An 18,960-nucleotide genomic window follows, 5' to 3' on the forward strand; every position below is an offset into this window, starting at 1 on the left:
GAGCCGTGGTTCCATGAGATTCCATGTTGGCACAGTGGCCTGCTGAGTTCCATGAGGCTCTGCTGTGTCCCAATGGACAATCTCGCTGCCCTCGGCTCTGCGCTGCCATTGCCAGCCCTGCCCTGACCTCTGCCCAGCCTCACCCTCTGTGCCTTGGGCACACACACATGCCCTGAGCTCATCCTCCCTCTGGGTGCTTCTCCTGCCCCAGCACTGCCCTGGGAGGGTTCATTCCTCACAGGAGCTGCTGTGTTTGTACTGGTGCATTTTATAGCTCTGCTTCTGCCTCTCTGTCACTTGTGTCTCCACAGAGCTCTGCAGGGAGAAGATTCTTGGAATCGTGGAATGACAGAGGTGGGAAGAGCCCCCTGAGCCCACTCGGTCAGGCTGTGGCTGGGCTGGAGTTGCCTTTGCCCAGAGCAGCCCCTGGGTTGCTGTGCTTGGCACTCGTGGCTGCAGCGGGGTTGGTCCCAGCCCAAGGCTTTGGCTGTCCCTGAGCAGGGCTGGCCCTGTATGAGGCGCCCCTGCAGCCCCCCCAAACCATGGGCTGGGGGTGGGCAAGTGTTCCCGAGGGCACAGGGAGGGGACAGCTGGGCTGGACTGACCCAAGGGATCTCCCATTCCATGGGACGTCATGGTCAGCAATGAACTGGGGAAAGGAAGGGGGCCAGAGGGTGTCTGGATTTTCTGTATTGATCCGTTTGTCTTCCAAAGCAGCCACTCCATGCACTGAATTCTTGCCTCCCTGTGGTTGCTTTGCTTCTGCATTTGGCCTTTGGTCTTTACTTCCCTGCCCCAGCCATTAACCTCTCCTTATGGTGACCCACAGTTTTCTCAGCTTCTTTTCTCCTGGTGCCTGGCTGGGGAGGGACAGTGCCAGAGACACTTGGTTGTCACTTGATGGACAGAGAGGTTTCACCAGGGTCACCTTGCCCAAGCCTTCTCTTATGGGCACACCCAGAAGTGTCAGGGCTCTGTCGGGTGCCCAGCCCTGAGCTGGGCTCATGCCCTGCTCACAGCCCCAGGGCTGCGAGGGGACACGAGTCCTTCCCTGGCACGCTCACAGACAGTTCATTGCAGCAGGAGCAGGGGCTCCCTGGGCTCTGCTGCCGCTGCCAGAGCCTGGCAGGGAGCTCAGCCCTGCGGGTGTCACCCTGCCCTGCCCCTGCCCGAGGTGCCCCACGGCCGCAGGGATGGGCACGGGGAGCTCTGTGCACAGGAGCTCATCCCAGCCCCACATCCAGGGGGTTCCCAGGGGACGGCACTCTCTGGGAACTCCAGGAACAGCTGAAGGTGTTTGTGCTCGCTGCGTTTATGTCCCCCCACACACAGAGGATGTTCAGGGCTGTGTCTTGTCCGTGCACTGCAAACACGGAGCCCTGACCCGGTCCCTGGATGTCCCTCCATGGAGGGAAGAACAACCTCTGTGAGCTGGGCAGAGAGGCCCCTGCTGGCAGCGGCGCTGGCTTTGCCAGGGCACTGCTGGGTGCCCCCACCCTGAGCACTGCCACCCTTTGCTGCTCAGGGCTGGTTTCCTCTCCAGGGCGCTGCGTTGGGCACATCCTGGAGACAAAACTGGGAAGGAGATTGAAGCTTTCAGGCCCTGCACTGGGGAGATGCCCTCGCATGATGGAAATGCTGCTGCAGAGCCCAGCTCTGTCCCAGCAGTGCCCACGGCCTGTCCCTGCCTGCAGCCCCCGGGCAGTCACACAGCAGGGCTGGGACCCAGCTGACAGAGCCCTGAGGCCTGAAACCAACGCAGGGGCTCTGCAGGGGAGTGTGGAAGGGAAGGAAGAGGAGTTACGGAGGAGAAGCCCTGGGGCTCCCTGGCAGTACTCTCCTGCTGGGACTCTTTTCTCCCCCAGCTCTGCCCAGAGGCACCGACCCTGCAGCTCCAGAGAAGTCAGGGAGGAAAGATGTCAGGGAAACAAGACAACACAGGGCTCATTCTTTTGTTCCAGCACACACATACTGTAGTGCAGCTCCCTGTTTATATAGTCTCTGGGTCACACGGGAAAGGCAAATACCAAATTAAAACTGGAACAGACAAAGATTTTTGTGAGAACAAATTCACAGCAGCGTAACACCTGTGTCAGCAGCAACAAACACTGGACACAGAGTGGGCATTAATGAGTCACATCAGAGCAGCTCTGCAGGAGAATGAGAGTTTATTGCTGCTGAAAACCAGCCGTGATCCTTTTCCTCAGGGCACCCCTGAGCTCCTGGTTCCTCAGGCTGTAGATGAGGGGGTTCAGGGCTGGAGGCACCACCGAGTACAGAACTGACAGTGCCACATCCAGGGATGGTGAGGAGATGGAGGGGGGCTTCAGGTGGGCAAACATGGCAGTGCTGAGGAACAGAGAGAGCACGGCCACGTGAGGGAGGCACGTGGAAAAGGCTTTGTGCCGGCCCTGCTCAGAGGGAATCCTCAGCACGGCCCTGAAGATCTGCACATAGGAGAAAACAATGAACACAAAACAGCCAAACACCAAACAGGCACTGACAGCGATGAGCCCAAGTTCCCTGAGGTGGGATTTGGAGCAGGAGAGCTTGAGGATGTGTGGGATTTCCCAGAAGAACTGGCCCAGGGCATTGCCCTGGCACAGGGGCAGGGAAAATGTATTGGCCGTGTGCATGAGAGCGTAGAGAAAGGCACTGGCCCAGGCAGCTGCTACCATGTGGGCACAAGCTCTGCTGCCCAGGAGGGCCCTGTAGTGCAGGGCTTTGCAGATGGACACGTAGTGGTCGTAGCACATGATGGTGAGGAGGGAAACCTCTACTCCCATGAAGAAGACAAACAGAAACACCTGAGCAGCACATGCTGAGTAGGAGATGGGCCTGGTGCCGCAGAGGGAATTGTGCATGGCCTTGGGGACAGTGGTGCAGATGGAGCCCAGGTCGCTGAGGGCCGGGCTGAGCAGGAAGAAGAACATGGGGCTGTGCAGGTGCTGGCTGCAGGCTATGGCACTGATGATGAGGCCGCTGCCCAGGAGGGCAGCCAGGGAGATGCCCAGGAAGAGGCAGAAGTGCAGGAGCTGCAGCTGCCGCGTGTCTGCCAATGCCAGCAGGAGGAAGTGGCTGATGGAGCTGCTGTTGGACATTGGCTGTGTCCGGACATTGGGTTCTGCCACGGAGAAAAAGACAGTGAAGAGTTAGAGCAGATCTGTAACCACAATCAAAGCCATTTCCCATCCACCCTCCCTGGAACACACACAGACACCCTTTGGTGTTTAAGAGTTCTGAGGTTTTTGTTTTTAAGCTCCCCCCATATCTCTCCTGGTATTCTTGGGTATCAGAAATCCTCAACCTTTCTGCTGCCTTCAGGGAGAACAGAGCAACTTTTTCAAGGCAAGATGATGAGTGGACACTCAGGGGAGGTGCTCTGTCATTCTGACCTGTTCAGAGTTTCTCTGTTTCGCTTTTCTCAAATGCAGAAGGTTCACCCTCCCATGTTTCCCTTAAAGATCACCAGGTGCTGCTGGGAGCAGATGGATCCACCACAGACCCCCAAATGTCCGTCCCTCTCTCAAGGTCTCAGCACCACATTCATAGCCAAGGACACACCTGGCTCATTTCACCAACCCAACAGCATTTTCACACTTGTAGCATCTCTGCTTTTCTCCTTTCTCTGGGCCTTTCAGATAACACAAAGATGCTCCAGGACACGTTTGCATCCTGGAGGGAACTCCCAGCTTGGAAGGAAACCTCGGGGAGAAAGCCAAGAGTCCCAGAGCTGGCACTGGAAGAAGGGAGATTGAGCTGCTGCCCTGGCTGCACTGACAGCCCTGCCCAGAGCCGGGCACCGGGGCCAGCATCACCCTGAGCCAGCTGTGCCCCCTCCCAGAGCCCCCCAGTGCCAGGCAGATGCTCCCAGCCCTGTGCTCTGCAGAGGGAACTGGGCCCGGGGCTGCAGAGCTGCCCCACGGCTCTGCTGCAGCTCTGCCTGCCCAGGAGGGGCTTCACGCCTTGGACCCCCGGCCCTGAGGGCAGAGGCTTGGCTGGGGGGCACAGGAGGGAGGGGGCTTCTTCAGAGGGAGGGGCTGCACTGGAGGGGATCCTGTGGGGATCTCTAAACTCTCCCTGACATTGCTGGGTTTGTTTTCTCTCCTTCCCTGATCTCATCTCTGCTTCCGGGGGATTTTCCTCCTGGAGCTGTTTCCCTGTGCCTCATCTCTCCCTGCCAGCACTCACAGACCCCAAATCTCTGTGCACTCTCCTTGGCCCTACAGAAACCTGCCTGTGTGCAGGGCACTGGCTGGGACAGGTTCTGTTTGCAGCTTGGAGAAAGGACAGCTCAGACTGAGCCTGATGGGTCCAGCCAAGGTGATGCTGGTGCTGTCCATGGGCACAGGAGTGGCTGAAAGCACATGAGGGATCTCCTGTGCTGATCACTGAAAGTAACAGTTCGGATGTCCCAGGGACCTGACAAAATTCATAACATCTTTAATATTTATCCTCCCTCCCCACCATGCTCCAATGATAGGAAACTGAAAACAAAGTCTCAGGAAATGTCCTCATTTCTATCAAAATCCTTGTATTGGAAATATTCTGGGAGTAATCAGAAACCCTCAGCCTGTCAGAGCCTCATGAGCATTTCACCTCCCCTGCACTCGAGATGCTCTGAGTTGTACTCACAGAATCCGTAGGCAGGGGGATGTTGCAGCTTTAGGAGATCCCTCCAGGAGCTGCAGCTGCCGTGTCCTGCAGCCAGAGGCTTCCTGTGCCAGGGGCTGGGAGTGATTCTCCCGCAGTCACTTCCCAGCCCCTTCCCAGCCCCGGCTGAGTTGAAGCCCTGTGTGCCCCTGTGCTGTGCCCGGGCTGGCTGCAGGCAGTGCCCCAGCCCTGCTGGGCTGTGCCCAGGAGCTGCTCCTGGCCAGAGCTGTCTCTCTGCAGCGCTGCCGCTTGCCTGGAGCTGCCTCTGTGCCAGGAGCCCGGCCCAGCTCAGCAGCACAGACACAGCACAAGGACTGTAATGACCCTCTCAGGCCTTGGTGCTGAGGCCCTGAACATCAGTCCCTGACAAGGACTGGCACAAACCTCTCAAGAATTCAAGTCAGAATTGAACTTCAAAGTTTCTGGAAGTTTTCATGGGTCCCAGTGAGGGACACTGTAGATACAAAAATGCTGCTAGCGAGGATTTTCTTGTTATTTTCTAAGTCCGTGAGAGACTTTTCTCTCTCACAGAAGAGGTAGCAGGGAATGTAAACAACCCAGACACCTGCAACCTTGAAAAGTCTTGTTTATGGTATAGTAGAAAAATATTTTGACAATGGATGTTTTAGGATTTTAGCCAATCACCCCCAAGGGGTGGCTGGCCCTTTGTCCAATTAGGCTATGAAGAAAAAAGTCTATAAAAGAGTTTGTAAAATAATTAAATAAATCAATCTTGCTGCACAACTCCTGCCTGCTGGATCTTCTCCTCCTCCTCCTCCCTATGGCTGCGGGACACAGTGCTATACCGTAGGAACCAGGCCTGCAGTAATATTTGGTGCTGCACTCTCTGACGTGTCCTGCGGCTGCGAGTCAAGCCGAATTCCCCTAGAGGTACGCTGCTCCCCTTTGCCCCCCGGGACCGGGAGGTCCGACAGAACTGAGAAATGGCAAACAGCGGCTCACAAACCGAAGCTGCAATGCTGGTCTGGAAAGGTGTGTTTAGCATATTGCGCACCTCCATTCCTGAAAACTCAGTTCGGGAATTATTAGACTGGGCTACTTTAAAAGGGATTTCCATGGACAGAGATAGTGCCCTGGACTTTGCCTTATGGCAGGAACTCGGATGCGCTGTCCGACAGGAGCTCCCGACTGGGGACTCAGCAGCGTTAGAATTATACAAAACCTGGCGTTCATTATTTATCCTGCTGATAGACCTTGACTGTGATAGCAGGGCCGGCTCGTCTATCTCGGTGATGAGTGACGGAGGAACGTCCGAAGGGGGCCCCGTTGACTGGGTTTCCGGGGAAAATGATAATGCATTCAGGAAAACCCCCCCGGCTCCACAGGCAGAGCCTGCGCCGGCTCACCCTGCACAATCGCAGGACTCCACAGCCCCCAGGAACCCCGCGCCGCCAGAGGCGGGGGGGTCAGGGCAGCGGGAGGGCACACAGCCTGCCTTTCCGGTCGGCTGGGCAGCGGCCACGGCTTATCCAGTGCCTCAGATCAGCGGCTTAGCCACTTGGATGCCTAGAGAGGCTCCTAGCTCGGTTCCGTACGGACCTGGATCTAACTTCTTAGCCGGCGTAGCGCCGGGCGTGCCTGCCCCGGGACTCCCTGGGTGTGGTCCGCTGCCCTCCCTGGCGCTGGACTGTTCTGCACAGTCGCAGAACCGAGCCATCGACCTCTTAGTGCAGCATTTGCCTTTGCTGATGGAGCTGCCAAACTTATCCCGAAGGATGGAGGAACTCCTCACCCTGCTAGATCGGCGAATGCCCGAACCAGCGCCGCCCGCGCCCCCCCCGCCATCCGTGGGAGACGCGGCTCCGAGCCGAGAAACGGCGCGGCCGGCGGCGAACCCGGCAGCGGCGCAGCCGCGGCAAAACCCGGCAGCGGCTGCGGCTGCGGAGCCGCGGCCAGAGACGGCGGCTGCGGAGCGGCGGGCAGGGGCAGCGGCACCCAGAGCGACCGCCGAGAACGGGCCAGCGGCGGCAGCGCCGGCGCGGCTGGGGAGCGCGAAACAGCAGCGGCAGCGGCGACCGCGCCGAACGCAGCTGCTGTGCCAGAGGCGGCGGCGCCGAGAGCAGCTGTAGCCTCAGAGACAGCGGCAGCAGTTCCAGTACCAGTTCGGTCGGGGCTGGCCGAGACGGCCTCCCGTATAGAAACTGGTGCAAAAACTGCCGCGCAGCCAGCTGCAGTCTGTCCTGTCTGTTCTGCCTCTAGCGAACTTAGCCAAAGTGCCCCTCCACGTAAATTTCTGTTCACTCCCAGCACCCCAAAGTTGCCTTTGCCTGATGATTCCTCGTCAGGCAGTGAGGCAGATGAGGTGCTGGCCCCAGGTCGTCAGGCGGCTGTAGCCGCGCGGCGAAGAAAAAGGCTGCGCCGGTCTCGCCCCTGGACCTTTCAGGACTGCACAGTAACAGTGCGTCCGACGCATTATAATCGCTTCTTAGAGTCCCTTAAGATGCGAGCATTGGAGGAGGGTGACTGGAGGTCATTAAAAATCCTTGGAATGCCATATAGATCTGAGGATTCTGGGGGTAACCGGGGAGCTGTTACACTCCATCCACAGGCGGTGCCAGAAGTTCAGGATGGTAGTGCTTCCCCTAAAGGGGAGATCCAAGCTTTCCCAGTGTATAAGGCTCTCCCAGATTCAGGGGAGCATGACAAGCATGAGGTAATTGCCTGGAAAGTTGCCCAGGACCTCCAATCCAAGGTGGCACAATATGGACTAGGTTCTGCTGAGGTTATGCAGATAATAAGGGTGATAAATACGGATTTGCTTTCTCCATTTGATATCAGACACTTAGGTCAAATTCTATTTCAACCTGTACAATTTACAGTTTTTGAGAAAACCTGGAGAAAGCTGGCCGGCAAGACTGCATTAGCAAATATGCAGCTCCCTGCTGCTGATGCTAGACAGACAGCAGGAGTGGATGCTTTGATGGGGACTAGTCCCTTCTCTGATCCCAGTCTACAGGGTAATTTGCCCTCTAGCATCCTGCAGCAAGCTCAACAGGTCGGCATGGCTGCCCTGTTGAAAACCATAGAGTTGTCTGCGCCCAGAAAGCGATATACTGAAATAGTTCAAGGCAAATCAGAGTCATTCCTCTCTTTTGTAGAGAAAGTCGCTGCTTCTCTTGAGAAGCAGGTTGAGGATGACGGGTTAAGACAGATGTTGTTAAGGCAGTTAGTGAGGGATAACGCAAACGAGGAGTGCAGAAAAATCATAGATGCCTTACCAGGGGACCCTGAGGTAACAGACATGGTCGAAGCCTGTGCTAAGGTGGGATCTGGGAACCAGAAAAGGTCTGCTTTGGCTGCTTTCCTGCAGCCTGTTCACGCATCTTCTGGTCGTGAACCAAAGCCACCAAAACAGGTGAAGAAACGGAAGCGGCCTAAGCCGAGCCAAAAAGAGAACACACCGATCCCCCAGTGCAAGAGGTGTGGCAGGCCAGGCCATTGTACAGGCTACTGTAGATCCCGGACTCATGCCGATGGTCGGCCTTTGTCGGGAAACTTCCGCCGGGGTGCAAGGAGGGGGAATTGCTCTCCGATGCAGTCGCTCCCCCAGAGAGTGGCACAGGTACAGGCACAGGCCTACCCAGCCACCCTAGAGACAGCACCCAGGGATCAGACGGTCCCCACGGGTCAGACGGGTTTGATGTCCACACCGCAGCCGCAGTTGTCTTAGACTCTAGCGGTATTTATAAGGTTCCCTTGGATGCATATGGACCCTTAGCCCAGGGATCCAGTACGATGCTGGTGGGAAAATCTGATGTTGCCCATCAAGGAATCTTAGTGCACTCAGGAGTTATTGATTCTGACTTTAAAGGTCAGATTTGCGCTATGGTCTCCATGCAAAACCCCCCTGTAACTATTCCTGAAAAGACCTACCTTGCTAAATTAGTGCCTTTTAAGTCTTGTGTCCCCAGCGTAGAACAAATTCAGGAAGATAATGGCAGTGGATCTACGGGACTTCCACAGGCCCTCTGGACTGCAGACATCTCTGACCAAAGGCCACAGATGACATGTACCCTGGTCCTGCCAAGCGCCCAACCACCCCGGATTCAGCTTCGAGGTTTGATTGATACGAGTGCTGATGTAACTATCATCTCCTTCTCTGCGTGGCCTCCCTCATGGCCTTTAGCCCCGGTGGGATCGGCCATCGCAGGATTAGGAGGAACCACACAGAGCTATTTAAGTGAACGGCCTGTGGTGGTGAAGGATTCAGAGGGACACACAGCTACAATTAGGCCTTATGTTGCTACCACTTCCTGTAACCTTTGGGGACGGGATGTGTTGGCAGCTTGGGGCGTACGGATTGGGACAAATTTTAGCAGGGGTCACTGTGTGTAAGAGCGCACAGTATCCTACACTGCCTTTGAGGTGGTTCATTAACACACCAATCTGAGTCAGACTCTGCTCAGTTAGTTGAATTAAGGGCTGTTACCATGGCTTTTCAGCGATTCTCACAGGAACCTTTGAATTTGGTTACTGACTCTGCTTATGTAGCAGATATCACCCAACGCTTAGATTATTCCCTTCTGAAGGAGGTGAACAATGTGGCTCTGTTTTCGCTGTTGCAAACCTTGTGGTCTGCAATTCGGGCTCGAGTGCATCCGTATTACATTCTGCACATTCGAAGCCACACCAATTTACCAGGTTTTCCAATGGAAGGCAATGCCAGGGCTGACATGCTGGCCAACCCTGCATGGGTAGGGCCTCAGCTTGACAAAATTGCACAAGCCAAGGCATCGCACGGTTTCTTCCATCAAAGTGCACATACCCTGCAGAAGCAGTTTCATTTAACGCCAACCGAGGCGCGCGACATTGTCAGCGCTTGTGCTGACTGTCATGGACTCGCTGCGCCTTTGCCAGCGGGGGTAAACCCCAGAGGGCTAAAAGCCTTGCAGATTTGGCAAACGGATGTAACTCACATCCCTGAATTTGGTCGGCTGAAATATGTGCACGTGTCTATTGACACTTTCTCCTCGGCTATGTGGGCTACTGCTCACACTGGAGAGAAGGGCCGTGATGTCATTGCCCATTGGAAATTGGCTTTCTCAGTCCTGGGCGTGCCAGCTTCTGTGAAAACCGATAATGGTCCTGCCTATGCCTCGGAGAAGACACGGCAGTTTTTACACCTATGGGGTGTAGACCATACCTTTGGTATCCCACATTCTCCCACTGGCCAAGCCATTGTTGAACGTGCTCATGGTACCTTGAAGCGTGTTTTGGACAAACTGAAAACGGGAATGCATGTAGAAACCCCACAGAGCTGACTAGCAAAAGCTTTGTATACAATTAATCACCTTACAGTACAAAATTCAAATAATCCTGTTATTCTGAATCATTTTTTCTCATTGCAGTCTGCAGGCGACAGACAACTGCCCCGGGCAAAAGTCTGGGGGCGGAATTTACTCACTAACCAGTGGGAAGGCCCACATGAGCTTATCGTTTGGGGTCGTGGGTATGCTTGCGTTTCCACAGATACTGGGATACGGTGGCTACCTTCAAAATGCGTTCGCCCTGACCTACGGCACCAGAGGCAGAACAGGCAACCCCTGAATGATGACCAGAACGCCAATCATCCAAATGGCGACCAGAATGTAGAGCATCAGCCTAATGACTCTTCTGATGATGACCAGGATGTCAACCATCAGGCAGATGGTCCTTCTGCAAGCAGAGACTGGGATGGTCCTTCTACAAGCAGAGACTGAACTTTAAATTTCTTGTTATGGAGTCAGATAGTTAAAGCCTTAAGGACATATTTAGAATTAATAACTGATGTAGATTTCTATTTGGCATTAATAGTAGAGTTGTTATCTTATAAAACAAAAAGGGGGAATTGTAGATACAAAAATGCTGCTAGCGAGGATTTTCTTGCTATTTTCTAAGTCTGTGAGAGACTTTTCTCTCTCACAGAAGAGGTAGCAGGGAATGTAAACAACCCAGACACCTGCAACCTTGAAAAGTCTTGTTTATGGTATAGTAGAAAAATATTTTGACAATGGATGTTTTAGGATTTTAGCCAATCACCCCCAAGGGGTGGCTGGCCCTTTGTCCAATTAGGCTATGAAGAAAAAAGTCTATAAAAGAGTTTGTAAAATAATTAAATAAATCAATCTTGCTGCACAACTCCTGCCTGCTGGATCTTCTCCTCCTCCTCCTCCCTATGGCTGCGGGACACGGTGCTATACCGTAGGAACCAGGCCTGCGGTAATAGGACACGACTGAGAAAGTGTCCCCAGGCTCCAGTCAGAGCAGAGAACTGGAGGCAGGGATGATGGGGGCGGGGGGGGGGGGGGCGGGGCCTGGGGCACAGCAGCATCTGTGCCACCAAGGGCTTGGAGGAGACACCTTGTCCTGAGGCCCTGGGGCCTCCTGGCACAGCCCCAGCAAGGCTGGGCACTGTCAGCCCCTTGTCCTACCCTTAGCATCCCCCCACATCCCAGTGGCCTCAGGGATCTGCTGGAAGGAGTCCCTAGGGAGCCTTGGTCAGGAATGGCCCTGAGGGGCTCCCGAATGCTCCCAGGGACTGCAGGGTTTTCAAAGGACTTTGGCTTTGGCTTTTGCCTGGGAGTCTCTGAGAGCTTTGTGCAATCCCGGCCTCCAATTCCCTCCTCCAAGGAGTCCATGAGGAGCCTGTGGTGGGGCACGGAGCTCAGTGGGACCCCTTGATGCCTCGAGACTGTGGAAACCATGTTTTTACTAGAAAATGGACATATCATGAACCAGCCATAAAACAGAAGAACCAGAGCACGTAAGACAGGACTTGAGCACCTACACAGGGGAAGAGTCCATGGGGAGGTTGTGAGAAAGGAACAAGCAGCACTGGGGAGGATGTGAATGAGGAACAAGCAAAGGAACAAAAGGATAAGAAAACGCAAACTGAAGGACAGTTGTGACATACACGACAGACAATGTGACACACAGACAAGAGCCAACCACAAAGCATAAAGCAGCGTGTGAAAATGCCCTTAACCCATAATAATTATGCACGATCGCGTGTAGGGAAAGCAAGAACTGTATATGAGGGACAGTAGGTCATCAATAAAATGGGTTCTGCCTGATTCACACCGAATCGTGTAGAGTCCATTATTTCTCTCCGCAGTCACGTGAAGAAACAATTGGACAGAGTAGATGAAATTTTTTAGGGTGTAAAGTCAATAAATCAGCTCTTCCCAATAAGTCTCCAATGTTGATCTGAGTCCCGATGGATGTTCCTGCCCCTGCATTCACCCAGGTGCCGACAGGGATCCAGGAGAACGTGGAGAGTACCAGCCAGGGGTCTTCCCAACACAGATCACAGGGAATGTGGGTCACCAGGGCTCTGCCAAACGTGGCTCCTCTGATGGGAGATGGAGCTGGAGCAGAGGACAAAGCTCTTCCCGCAGTCGGGGCACTCGCAGGGCTTCCCTTAGCGATGCCTCCGTTGGTGTTGGGTCAAGTGAGAGCTCCTGGAGAAGCTCTTCCCACACTGCAGACACTCGTAGGGCCTCTCCCCGGTGTGGATGCACTGGTGCCTGACGAGGGTGGAGTTGCGGTTGAAGCCCTTCCTGCAGTCGGGGCAGCGGAAGGGCCTCTCCTCCGTGTGAATCCGCTGGTGCAGAAGGAGATTGGAGACGCTCTGAAACCTCTTCCCACACTCGGGACACTCATAGGGCCTCTCCCCGGTGTGGATCCTCTGGTGGATGCTCAAGTCAGAGCTCCACCTGAAGCTCTTCCCACACTCGGGACACTTGTAGGGCCTCTCCCCTGTGTGGGTGAGCCGGTGGCGGATCAGGTTGGAGCTCTGGCTGAAAGTCTTCCCACATTCCCCACACTCATAGGGCTTCTCCCCAGTGTGGATCCTCTGGTGGTTGATCAGGTGGGAGCTCTGGCTGAAGCTCTTCCCACATTCCCCACACTTGTGGGGCTTCTCCCCATCGTGAAGCTGCTCATGAACCACCAGCTCTGACCTCTGGCTGGATCTCCAGCCGCCTTCCCGGCACAGGGTGGGTCTTTCTTCCTCAGAGCACCCTGGGCTGCATTTGCAGCCCCTCCTCCTGCAGGATCTCTGGGGTTTTTCCTCTCCGTTGGATTCCTGTGCAGTGGAGCTGCTCAAAACGGCCTCTTCCACCAGGTTCTGCCATGGGGATTTGTCCTCCCTGGGCTCTGTCCTCAGCTCCTTGTCTGGGGAGGAAGGACAAGGAGAGGATGGGATTTGCCTCCGTGCCCCAGGGAAGGGGAAGGAGATCCCCCCAGTCCGTCCCCGGCAGGACGGCGTCGGCAGCGGGGTTGTCCTGCAGCCGGGGGCGATGCTGGGCTGGGAGATGGAGCAGGAGAGAGGGGGAAAGGGGCACTGACTTCCTCCTCACCTGCCTGGGAGTCCTGGGGCATCTTCCTCTTCCTCGCAGCCTCCTCCTCCATCTGGCCAAGCGTTGGGAATAGGAAATCCTGGTTTGGGGAGAAACAAGGGATGAGTGTGTTGGGTTGGGGGCTCCTCCTGCCCGAGTCCACCTCTAAAAGTCACCAGTGTCCATAAAACCAACAAACAATCAAGAGTGACTCCAAAAACAGCCTCCAGGAGTTCCCCCTTTCCAGTCTCCTCACTTTGGGGTTCTGGGGGTCCCCCTTGTCAGGGCCGCTGGGGGTCCCGTGGGTCCTGGGGATCCCCCTCTCTGGGGTCCTGCTTAGTGATGCTGGGGGGTTTTGGGGGTCCCACAGGTCCCTTTTTTCCTGATTCTGCTTTGGCTCCCAGAGATCCCAGGGTCTCCCTCTTCAGCCTCCCTCCACTACAGGCACTTGGGGCTTCCCCCTCTCCTCACCGCCCCTTTTAGGGCTGAGGGGTCCCAGCCCCACCTCATCTCCAGGGCCCCTCACCCCTCCAGGCTCTTGGGGGTCCCCCAGCTCTGGTATCGTCCCTCTCTGCTCTCCCCGCTTCAGGGTTCCCGTGTTCCTGGGGATCTCCAAACCCCATGTCCCACCCCACCAGTACTGGGCGATTCTCACATGGACCCCCCAAGGGGCCATTATGGCTCAGCTTTGGAGTCCTGCAAGATCCACATATCCCCTCTGGCCCAAAAATCCCCCCCAGGGACATGCAAGGACATCTGGGGCTCGATTCCAGAATCTGCAAGCTCCAAAGACCCCTCCAAAAAAACCCCTCCTGGTGACCCCCCAGTAGATTTGGGGTGAGCTCCCCCTCCCCGCTCACCTGCAGGATGGGGGGGAAGATGCTACCGGGGCTGGGGGTGCTGCGGACACAGTGGGCGGGCGGTGGAACCTCGTGGTTCTCCCGCTCCTCCTCCACTCCCACCCTGCCCCCCCTTTCCCACCCCCTCTGCCCCACGGCTGCTGCAGCACCGGCTGCTGTGTGGGGGGAGCCCCCGATCAGCCCAGGGATGGACAGGGGGGTTGGGGACCCCCCCAGTGCGGATCCCTCCCTTCCCCAGAGCCCCAGGGAATCGCTCCAGGGCTCAGGTGCTGGGGGACAGGGCTGCACCCCCATGGAACCGCTCTTCTTCTGTCCCAATCCCACCTTTCCCTCCCCTCCCCTCTCCTCCCCTTTCTCAGCGTTCCCCCAATCCACAGCCCCATTCCAGCTCAATTTGGGTGTCCCAACCCCATCCTGCTTTGTTTGGGGGTCCAAGCCCCCTCTTCTCCCCCCCTTCTGGACCTTCCCCATCCCCAATCCCCGCCTCCCCTCTCCCGGCCTTGGTTTTGGGGGTTCCAGGCCCCTCCTGCTCACTTTGGGGGTTCCATTCCCCATTTCGCTCAGTTTGGGGTCCCAGACCCGCCCCCCTTCTCACCGCTCACCCCGCGCCCGGGGGGGCTCCCAGCACCACCAGTGCCACCAGTGCGGCCCCAGCTGCCCCCACACGCCCCATGCCCAGCGCCGGGCGCTGCCGACAGCCCCAAAGCAGCCGCGCTGTGCCCTGGGGGGTCCCCAGAGCGGCCCCGCCCCGCACGGCACTGGGAGCACCAGTCCGGACCAGTGCGGAGCGCGGGCGGGCGGCATCAGCCGTGCCCGGGCAGGGCCGGGCCCCGCGGGGCTCCCGCCCGCACTCGGCCCCCGCCGGGACAGCGCGGGGGGGCCCGGCCTGGCCGCCCCCACCTCCCCCTCCCCAAATTCCGCTCCGGGGGGCGCTGGGGGCGGGGGGGGCTCAGCTGCGGCCAGAGGTGCCGGAGCCACGTGTCCCCCGCTGCCAGCACCACCCCCTCAGGATTAGGGGTGCCCCAAAACTCCCTCAGAGCTGGCGGATACCCCGCAGGCCCCTGAGGACTGGGGTCCCTCCGGCCTCATCATCCCCAACCTTCGCCTGCCTCATCCCGCCCATCCCCCTCCGCCACACTTCATCCCACACCCCAATCCACATCCCACCCTTCCCGGGCCCCATCCCGCCCTATCCCATTTCTCCCGGCAGCCGCCTCCGGGACCCCCAAAACCCCGCGTGCCGGGGGCTCCCCAATATCCCCCAAGGGGCATTTGCGACTCACATTCGGAGCCCTGCAAGATCCAAACATCCGCCTCCCCCCCCCCCGCCCCACCAAACCCCCCTCCCCCAGGCACCAACAAAGATATTTGGGGCTCGGTGCTGGAGTCCTCCAAGCTCCAAAAATCCCCTCTCCCGAAACAACCCCAGGCACCGCCCAAGATATTTGGGGCGAGCTGCCCCTCCCCGGTCACCTGCGGGATGGGGGAAGGGATGCAGCCGAGGCCGAGAACTGCGGACACAGAGAGCGATGGATGCACATGGAGACTCCTCTTCCGGCCTCCTCTGTCCCGCCTCTTCCTCCCGCTCCTGCTTCTCCATCCGTCCTCCGTCCAGCAGCTCCGCTGCCGCCCCCAAACCTCGGGCTGGAGCGGGGGGTCTGGGACACAGCCCCGTGCTGGGGGGCAGAGACGCTGCTGGGGCCATCGCTGTGTCCAGGGCATCCTTTGTGGCCCTCGTGCAGCTCCAGGCTCCCGAGGGCTCCCCGAGGCTTTCTGTGGCTGTCCCTGCTCCCCAAATCTGTCGCGTTTAGTGCCCGAGCGCGGCAGCCCCGTGCCCTGTGGCAGCAGCCGGTGCCGGGACACAGCCCCGGGAGCTGCGCTAATGCCCGGCCGTGCCCAGCAGGGACTGAGGGGAGGGGACCTCATAAGGATCCCCCCTCTGTATCCCTGGCTGCCCACGGAACAGTTCCTTAGTGCATGGGAGCGATTTTCCGGGATTTCTGGGTGCCACGGTCCGGCGGAGACGCCCCTCGGTACGGCCCTTTGATCGGATTTTCTTCTTTTTTCGCGGTTTTCTCTCGTTCCCAGCCCGCCCGTCCCGCCGAGCGGCTCCTTCAGGGGCCCGGGGCGGCACCGAGCCCTCGGGGCGGCTCCAAAGGGCCCCGCCCGCCGCCGCTGCCCGAGGCCTCCCCGCTGCTGCCGGGGATCGGACACCGCAGGCGGCCCCGGCCCCTTCCTCTTCTTCCTCTTCTTCCTCTTCTTCCTCTTCTTCCTCCTCTTCCTCTTCTTCCTCTTCTTCCTCTTCTTCCTCTTCTTCCTCCTCGCTGATGCCGGGATTCAGCCCCCGCCGCCGCCCGGCTCCTTCTGCCGCTCCTGCCCGGCACGAAGCGGCGCTGCCGCTGACGGGGCCGGAGCGCGGCTGCCCCGCGACTGCCCCGCGCCTCAGGGCCGGGCCGAGGAGTGACCGCACGGCTGGGGAGGGACCCCCCGCTGGCCAGGGCAGGGACTGACCCTATGGGAGGGACCCCCCGCTGGCCAGGGCAGGGACTGACCCCATGGCAGGGACCCCCCGCTGGCCAGGGCAGGGACTGACCCCATGGCAGGGACCCCGCGCCGCAGCAGGGAAGGATTCCCGTCCCCGAGGGGGAAGCAGCGGCACGAACTGAGCGCGACTCCCATCCCTTCTCCCTGCCCCGCTGGGCACAGCAGGGAGGAGCCGGGCATAAAGTGAACTCCGGCAAGGAGAAAGAGGTCGGGGGAAGGTTCTGTTCCAGGGTTTATTTTCCTCCTCACTCTCCTGTTCTGATCCGCTCCGTCCCAAATCCAGTTCATTCCCCACGTCGGGGCTCTTGTGGCCGCGATGGCGATCCCTGAGTGACCTCTCCCTGCCCTTAGCCCGAGCCACGAGGACTCGGATCTGTTCCAGTTCCGTGCAATTCACGGGCATTTGGGGCAGCTGGAGCGAAGCAGCTGGAAACCACAGCGGGCTCGAGAGGGACTCAAGCAGGGCAGGAGCCGGGGCTGCCCCGAGGGAGCTCTCCCGACGCGAACCTTGCCGGGCTCTTCCTACGGGAATTGCGGGGAATGTTTCCATTCATCGCTACAAAGCAGAGTCACGAGTGGAGCTGAGCTTTCAGCTTGAAATGAGGGAATTGAACGTGTGCGCGGGGACTGCTGGAACCTCCAGGTGCCACTTGACACTTTAGTTTCGGAAATATTCAGCCCCGCAGCAGCGATGTCTCTCCCAGCCCACCGGTTCCTGGCTCAGACCCAGCTCGGAGCTCGGAGAAGAAATGCAAAGTACCAACTGAATGAGCTCTAGAGTTATTTTCTTTTTTTCCCAGTAATTTTATGGTATTTTACTGTAAAATCTATTTTACTTTTGGGGTGTTTTTTTCCATTTTTTTCCTTCTATTACATCGTTTTTGTTCTCCATTCCCCTCACGCAGCCTTTGTTCCTCTCCCGCAGGTTTGTGGTGAGGTGCTGTCCCAGCGGCTCTCCCCGGAAACCAACGAAATCAATTGAAATAATGATGAATTGTTGAACTCTTCCCGCTGCTGTTTCCAGAAGGCCCCGGGAGGAGCCGGGGACGGGAGGGGGATCCCGATGCCGGGGGCAGTCACCGCTCGCCGGGCGGATCCCGGTGGCGCAGCTTGGGAGCCGCGGAAGTGCCCGAGGGAGCGCGGGGGCGGGGAAAGAGGGGGTGCGAGGGGGTATCGGTGCGGGATAAGGGGGCTCGGGGGGGTCTCAGCGCCGGGGATAGAGGTGCCGGGCGGTCCCCGTGCACGGGAGTGAGGGTTCAGACCTGGATTATGGGGGTGCAAGGAGGTCCCGGTTCCGGGAATGGGGGTCAGGTGGTCCCGGTGCCGGGAACGGGGGGGACGGGGGAGTCCCCGGCCCGGAGATAGAGTTTCAGGGAGGTCCCGGGGCCCAGAAACGGCTGCTCAAAGGGTTTTCCTGGGACGGGGAATGTGGGTCCAGGGAAGTCCACTTCCCGGGAATGGGGCTTCAGGGACGTCCTCGTGCCAGCTAAGGGGAACAGGGGGTCCCGGTGCTGGGCAGGGGGATGGAGGGGGTCACAGTACCAAGGAATGGTGGTTCAGGGGGTTTCGAGTAGGCCCCGGGGCCAGACAAGGGGGGAACAGGGAGGTGCTGATGCTGGGGAAGGGGATGCAGAGGGGGTCACAGTATCCGGGAATGGCGGTGCAGGGTGCTCTAGTACCCGGAAATGGGAGCTCAGGGGGTTCCCGTGCCCGGGAATTGCGGTTCGGGGGTTCCCGTGCCGGGGGTCCCACTCGCCCCTCGCCCCCCCAGGAGCGCCCCCGCCCCCAGCGCTGGAGCCATCGCGCTGCTCCGCTGGGCCCCGCCCCCAGCCCGGCCCCGCCCCCAGAGCCGCCTCCGGCTCCGCCATTGGCGCCGCTCTTTCCTGCCCGCCAATGGCAGCTCGGGTTGCTCGTGACGTCACCGGGCGCCGGGCAGATCCGGGAGGCGCAGGGCGGGAGACGGAGAAGCCAAAGGGACCGAGGGAGCGCGGGGGGAGGGGACGGGGCAATTCCAGGGAATTCCCCTGGATCCCCTCCTGCCATCCCCCGGACCCTCCTCGGCCGCGCCCTGCGGGACCCCCGGGCCGGGCTGGGCTGAGCTCCCGGGCCCCGCGGCCAAACTCTGCCTGGAACCCGCTGGGTTCGGCCCGAAGCGGGGCAAGCAGCGGGACCCGCGGATCCATTTTGTCCTGCGGCTGCGGGGCCTCAGCCCCGGCGGGGCAGGACTGGGCGCTGTGACCCCGATCCCTGACTCCCAATCTCCTTCCCTCTCTCTCTCCCTCCTCTGCCTTTCCTTTGGGTGATCATAAATCCCGGAGCGGCTGCAGAGCCCCGTGCCCAGCTCGGGTTTCCCAGGAAAGGGAGGCCTGGGGCAGAGGTGCCCAGGGATGGCCGGGAATGGGGTCCGGGGGTCCCTGGGGTCAGGGAAACAGGGGATGCAGGGGCTGGGAGAGGAGGATCCCCGGGACAGGGGTTGCAGGGGGGTGCTGGTGCAGGATGAGGGGTGCAGGGGGTCCCGGAGCTGGGGAAGGAAATGCAGGGGGTTCCCAGTGCCCAGGAATGGG

General features: G+C 58.7%; 2 protein-coding genes across 2 annotated transcripts; both read right to left on the reverse strand.

The window, feature by feature from the left end:
- Nucleotides 1-1,928: 1,928 nt before the first annotated feature.
- LOC138101741 (olfactory receptor 14J1-like) lies at nucleotides 1,929-5,024 on the reverse strand. Its single transcript, XM_068999525.1, has 2 exons — nucleotides 4,636-5,024; nucleotides 1,929-3,124 (listed from the first exon to the last, which is right to left on the reverse strand). The coding sequence occupies exon 2, from the start codon at nucleotides 3,099-3,101 to the stop codon at nucleotides 2,169-2,171; it is 933 nt and encodes a 310-aa protein (XP_068855626.1). The 5' UTR covers nucleotides 3,102-3,124; nucleotides 4,636-5,024; the 3' UTR covers nucleotides 1,929-2,168.
- Nucleotides 5,025-11,086: 6,062 nt separating this feature from the next.
- LOC138101762 (zinc finger protein 3-like) lies at nucleotides 11,087-15,437 on the reverse strand. Its single transcript, XM_068999548.1, has 3 exons — nucleotides 15,326-15,437; nucleotides 13,014-13,092; nucleotides 11,087-12,828 (listed from the first exon to the last, which is right to left on the reverse strand). The coding sequence occupies exons 2-3, from the start codon at nucleotides 13,063-13,065 to the stop codon at nucleotides 12,074-12,076; spliced, it is 807 nt and encodes a 268-aa protein (XP_068855649.1). The 5' UTR covers nucleotides 13,066-13,092; nucleotides 15,326-15,437; the 3' UTR covers nucleotides 11,087-12,073.
- Nucleotides 15,438-18,960: the final 3,523 nt, after the last annotated feature.

The sequence above is a fragment of the Aphelocoma coerulescens genome, unplaced genomic scaffold (genome assembly GCF_041296385.1).
Source record: "Aphelocoma coerulescens isolate FSJ_1873_10779 unplaced genomic scaffold, UR_Acoe_1.0 HiC_scaffold_46, whole genome shotgun sequence".
In the NCBI taxonomy this organism is placed as follows: Eukaryota; Metazoa; Chordata; class Aves; order Passeriformes; family Corvidae; genus Aphelocoma; species Aphelocoma coerulescens.

What these genes read in the sequence shown, in the direction of transcription:
- LOC138101741 (XM_068999525.1), bottom strand. Translation starts at nt 3,101, where the DNA reads ATGTCCAACAGCAGCTCCATCAGCCACTTCCTCCTGCTGGCATTGGCA.
- LOC138101762 (XM_068999548.1), bottom strand. Translation starts at nt 13,065, where the DNA reads ATGGAGGAGGAGGCTGCGAGGAAGAGGAAGATGCCCCAGGACTCCCAG. An exon ending in GCCCCAGGACTCCCAGGCAG is followed by an intron (nt 12,829 to 13,013) that starts GTGAGGAGGAAG and finishes CTTCCTCCCCAG; the next exon opens with ACAAGGAGCTGAGGACAGAG.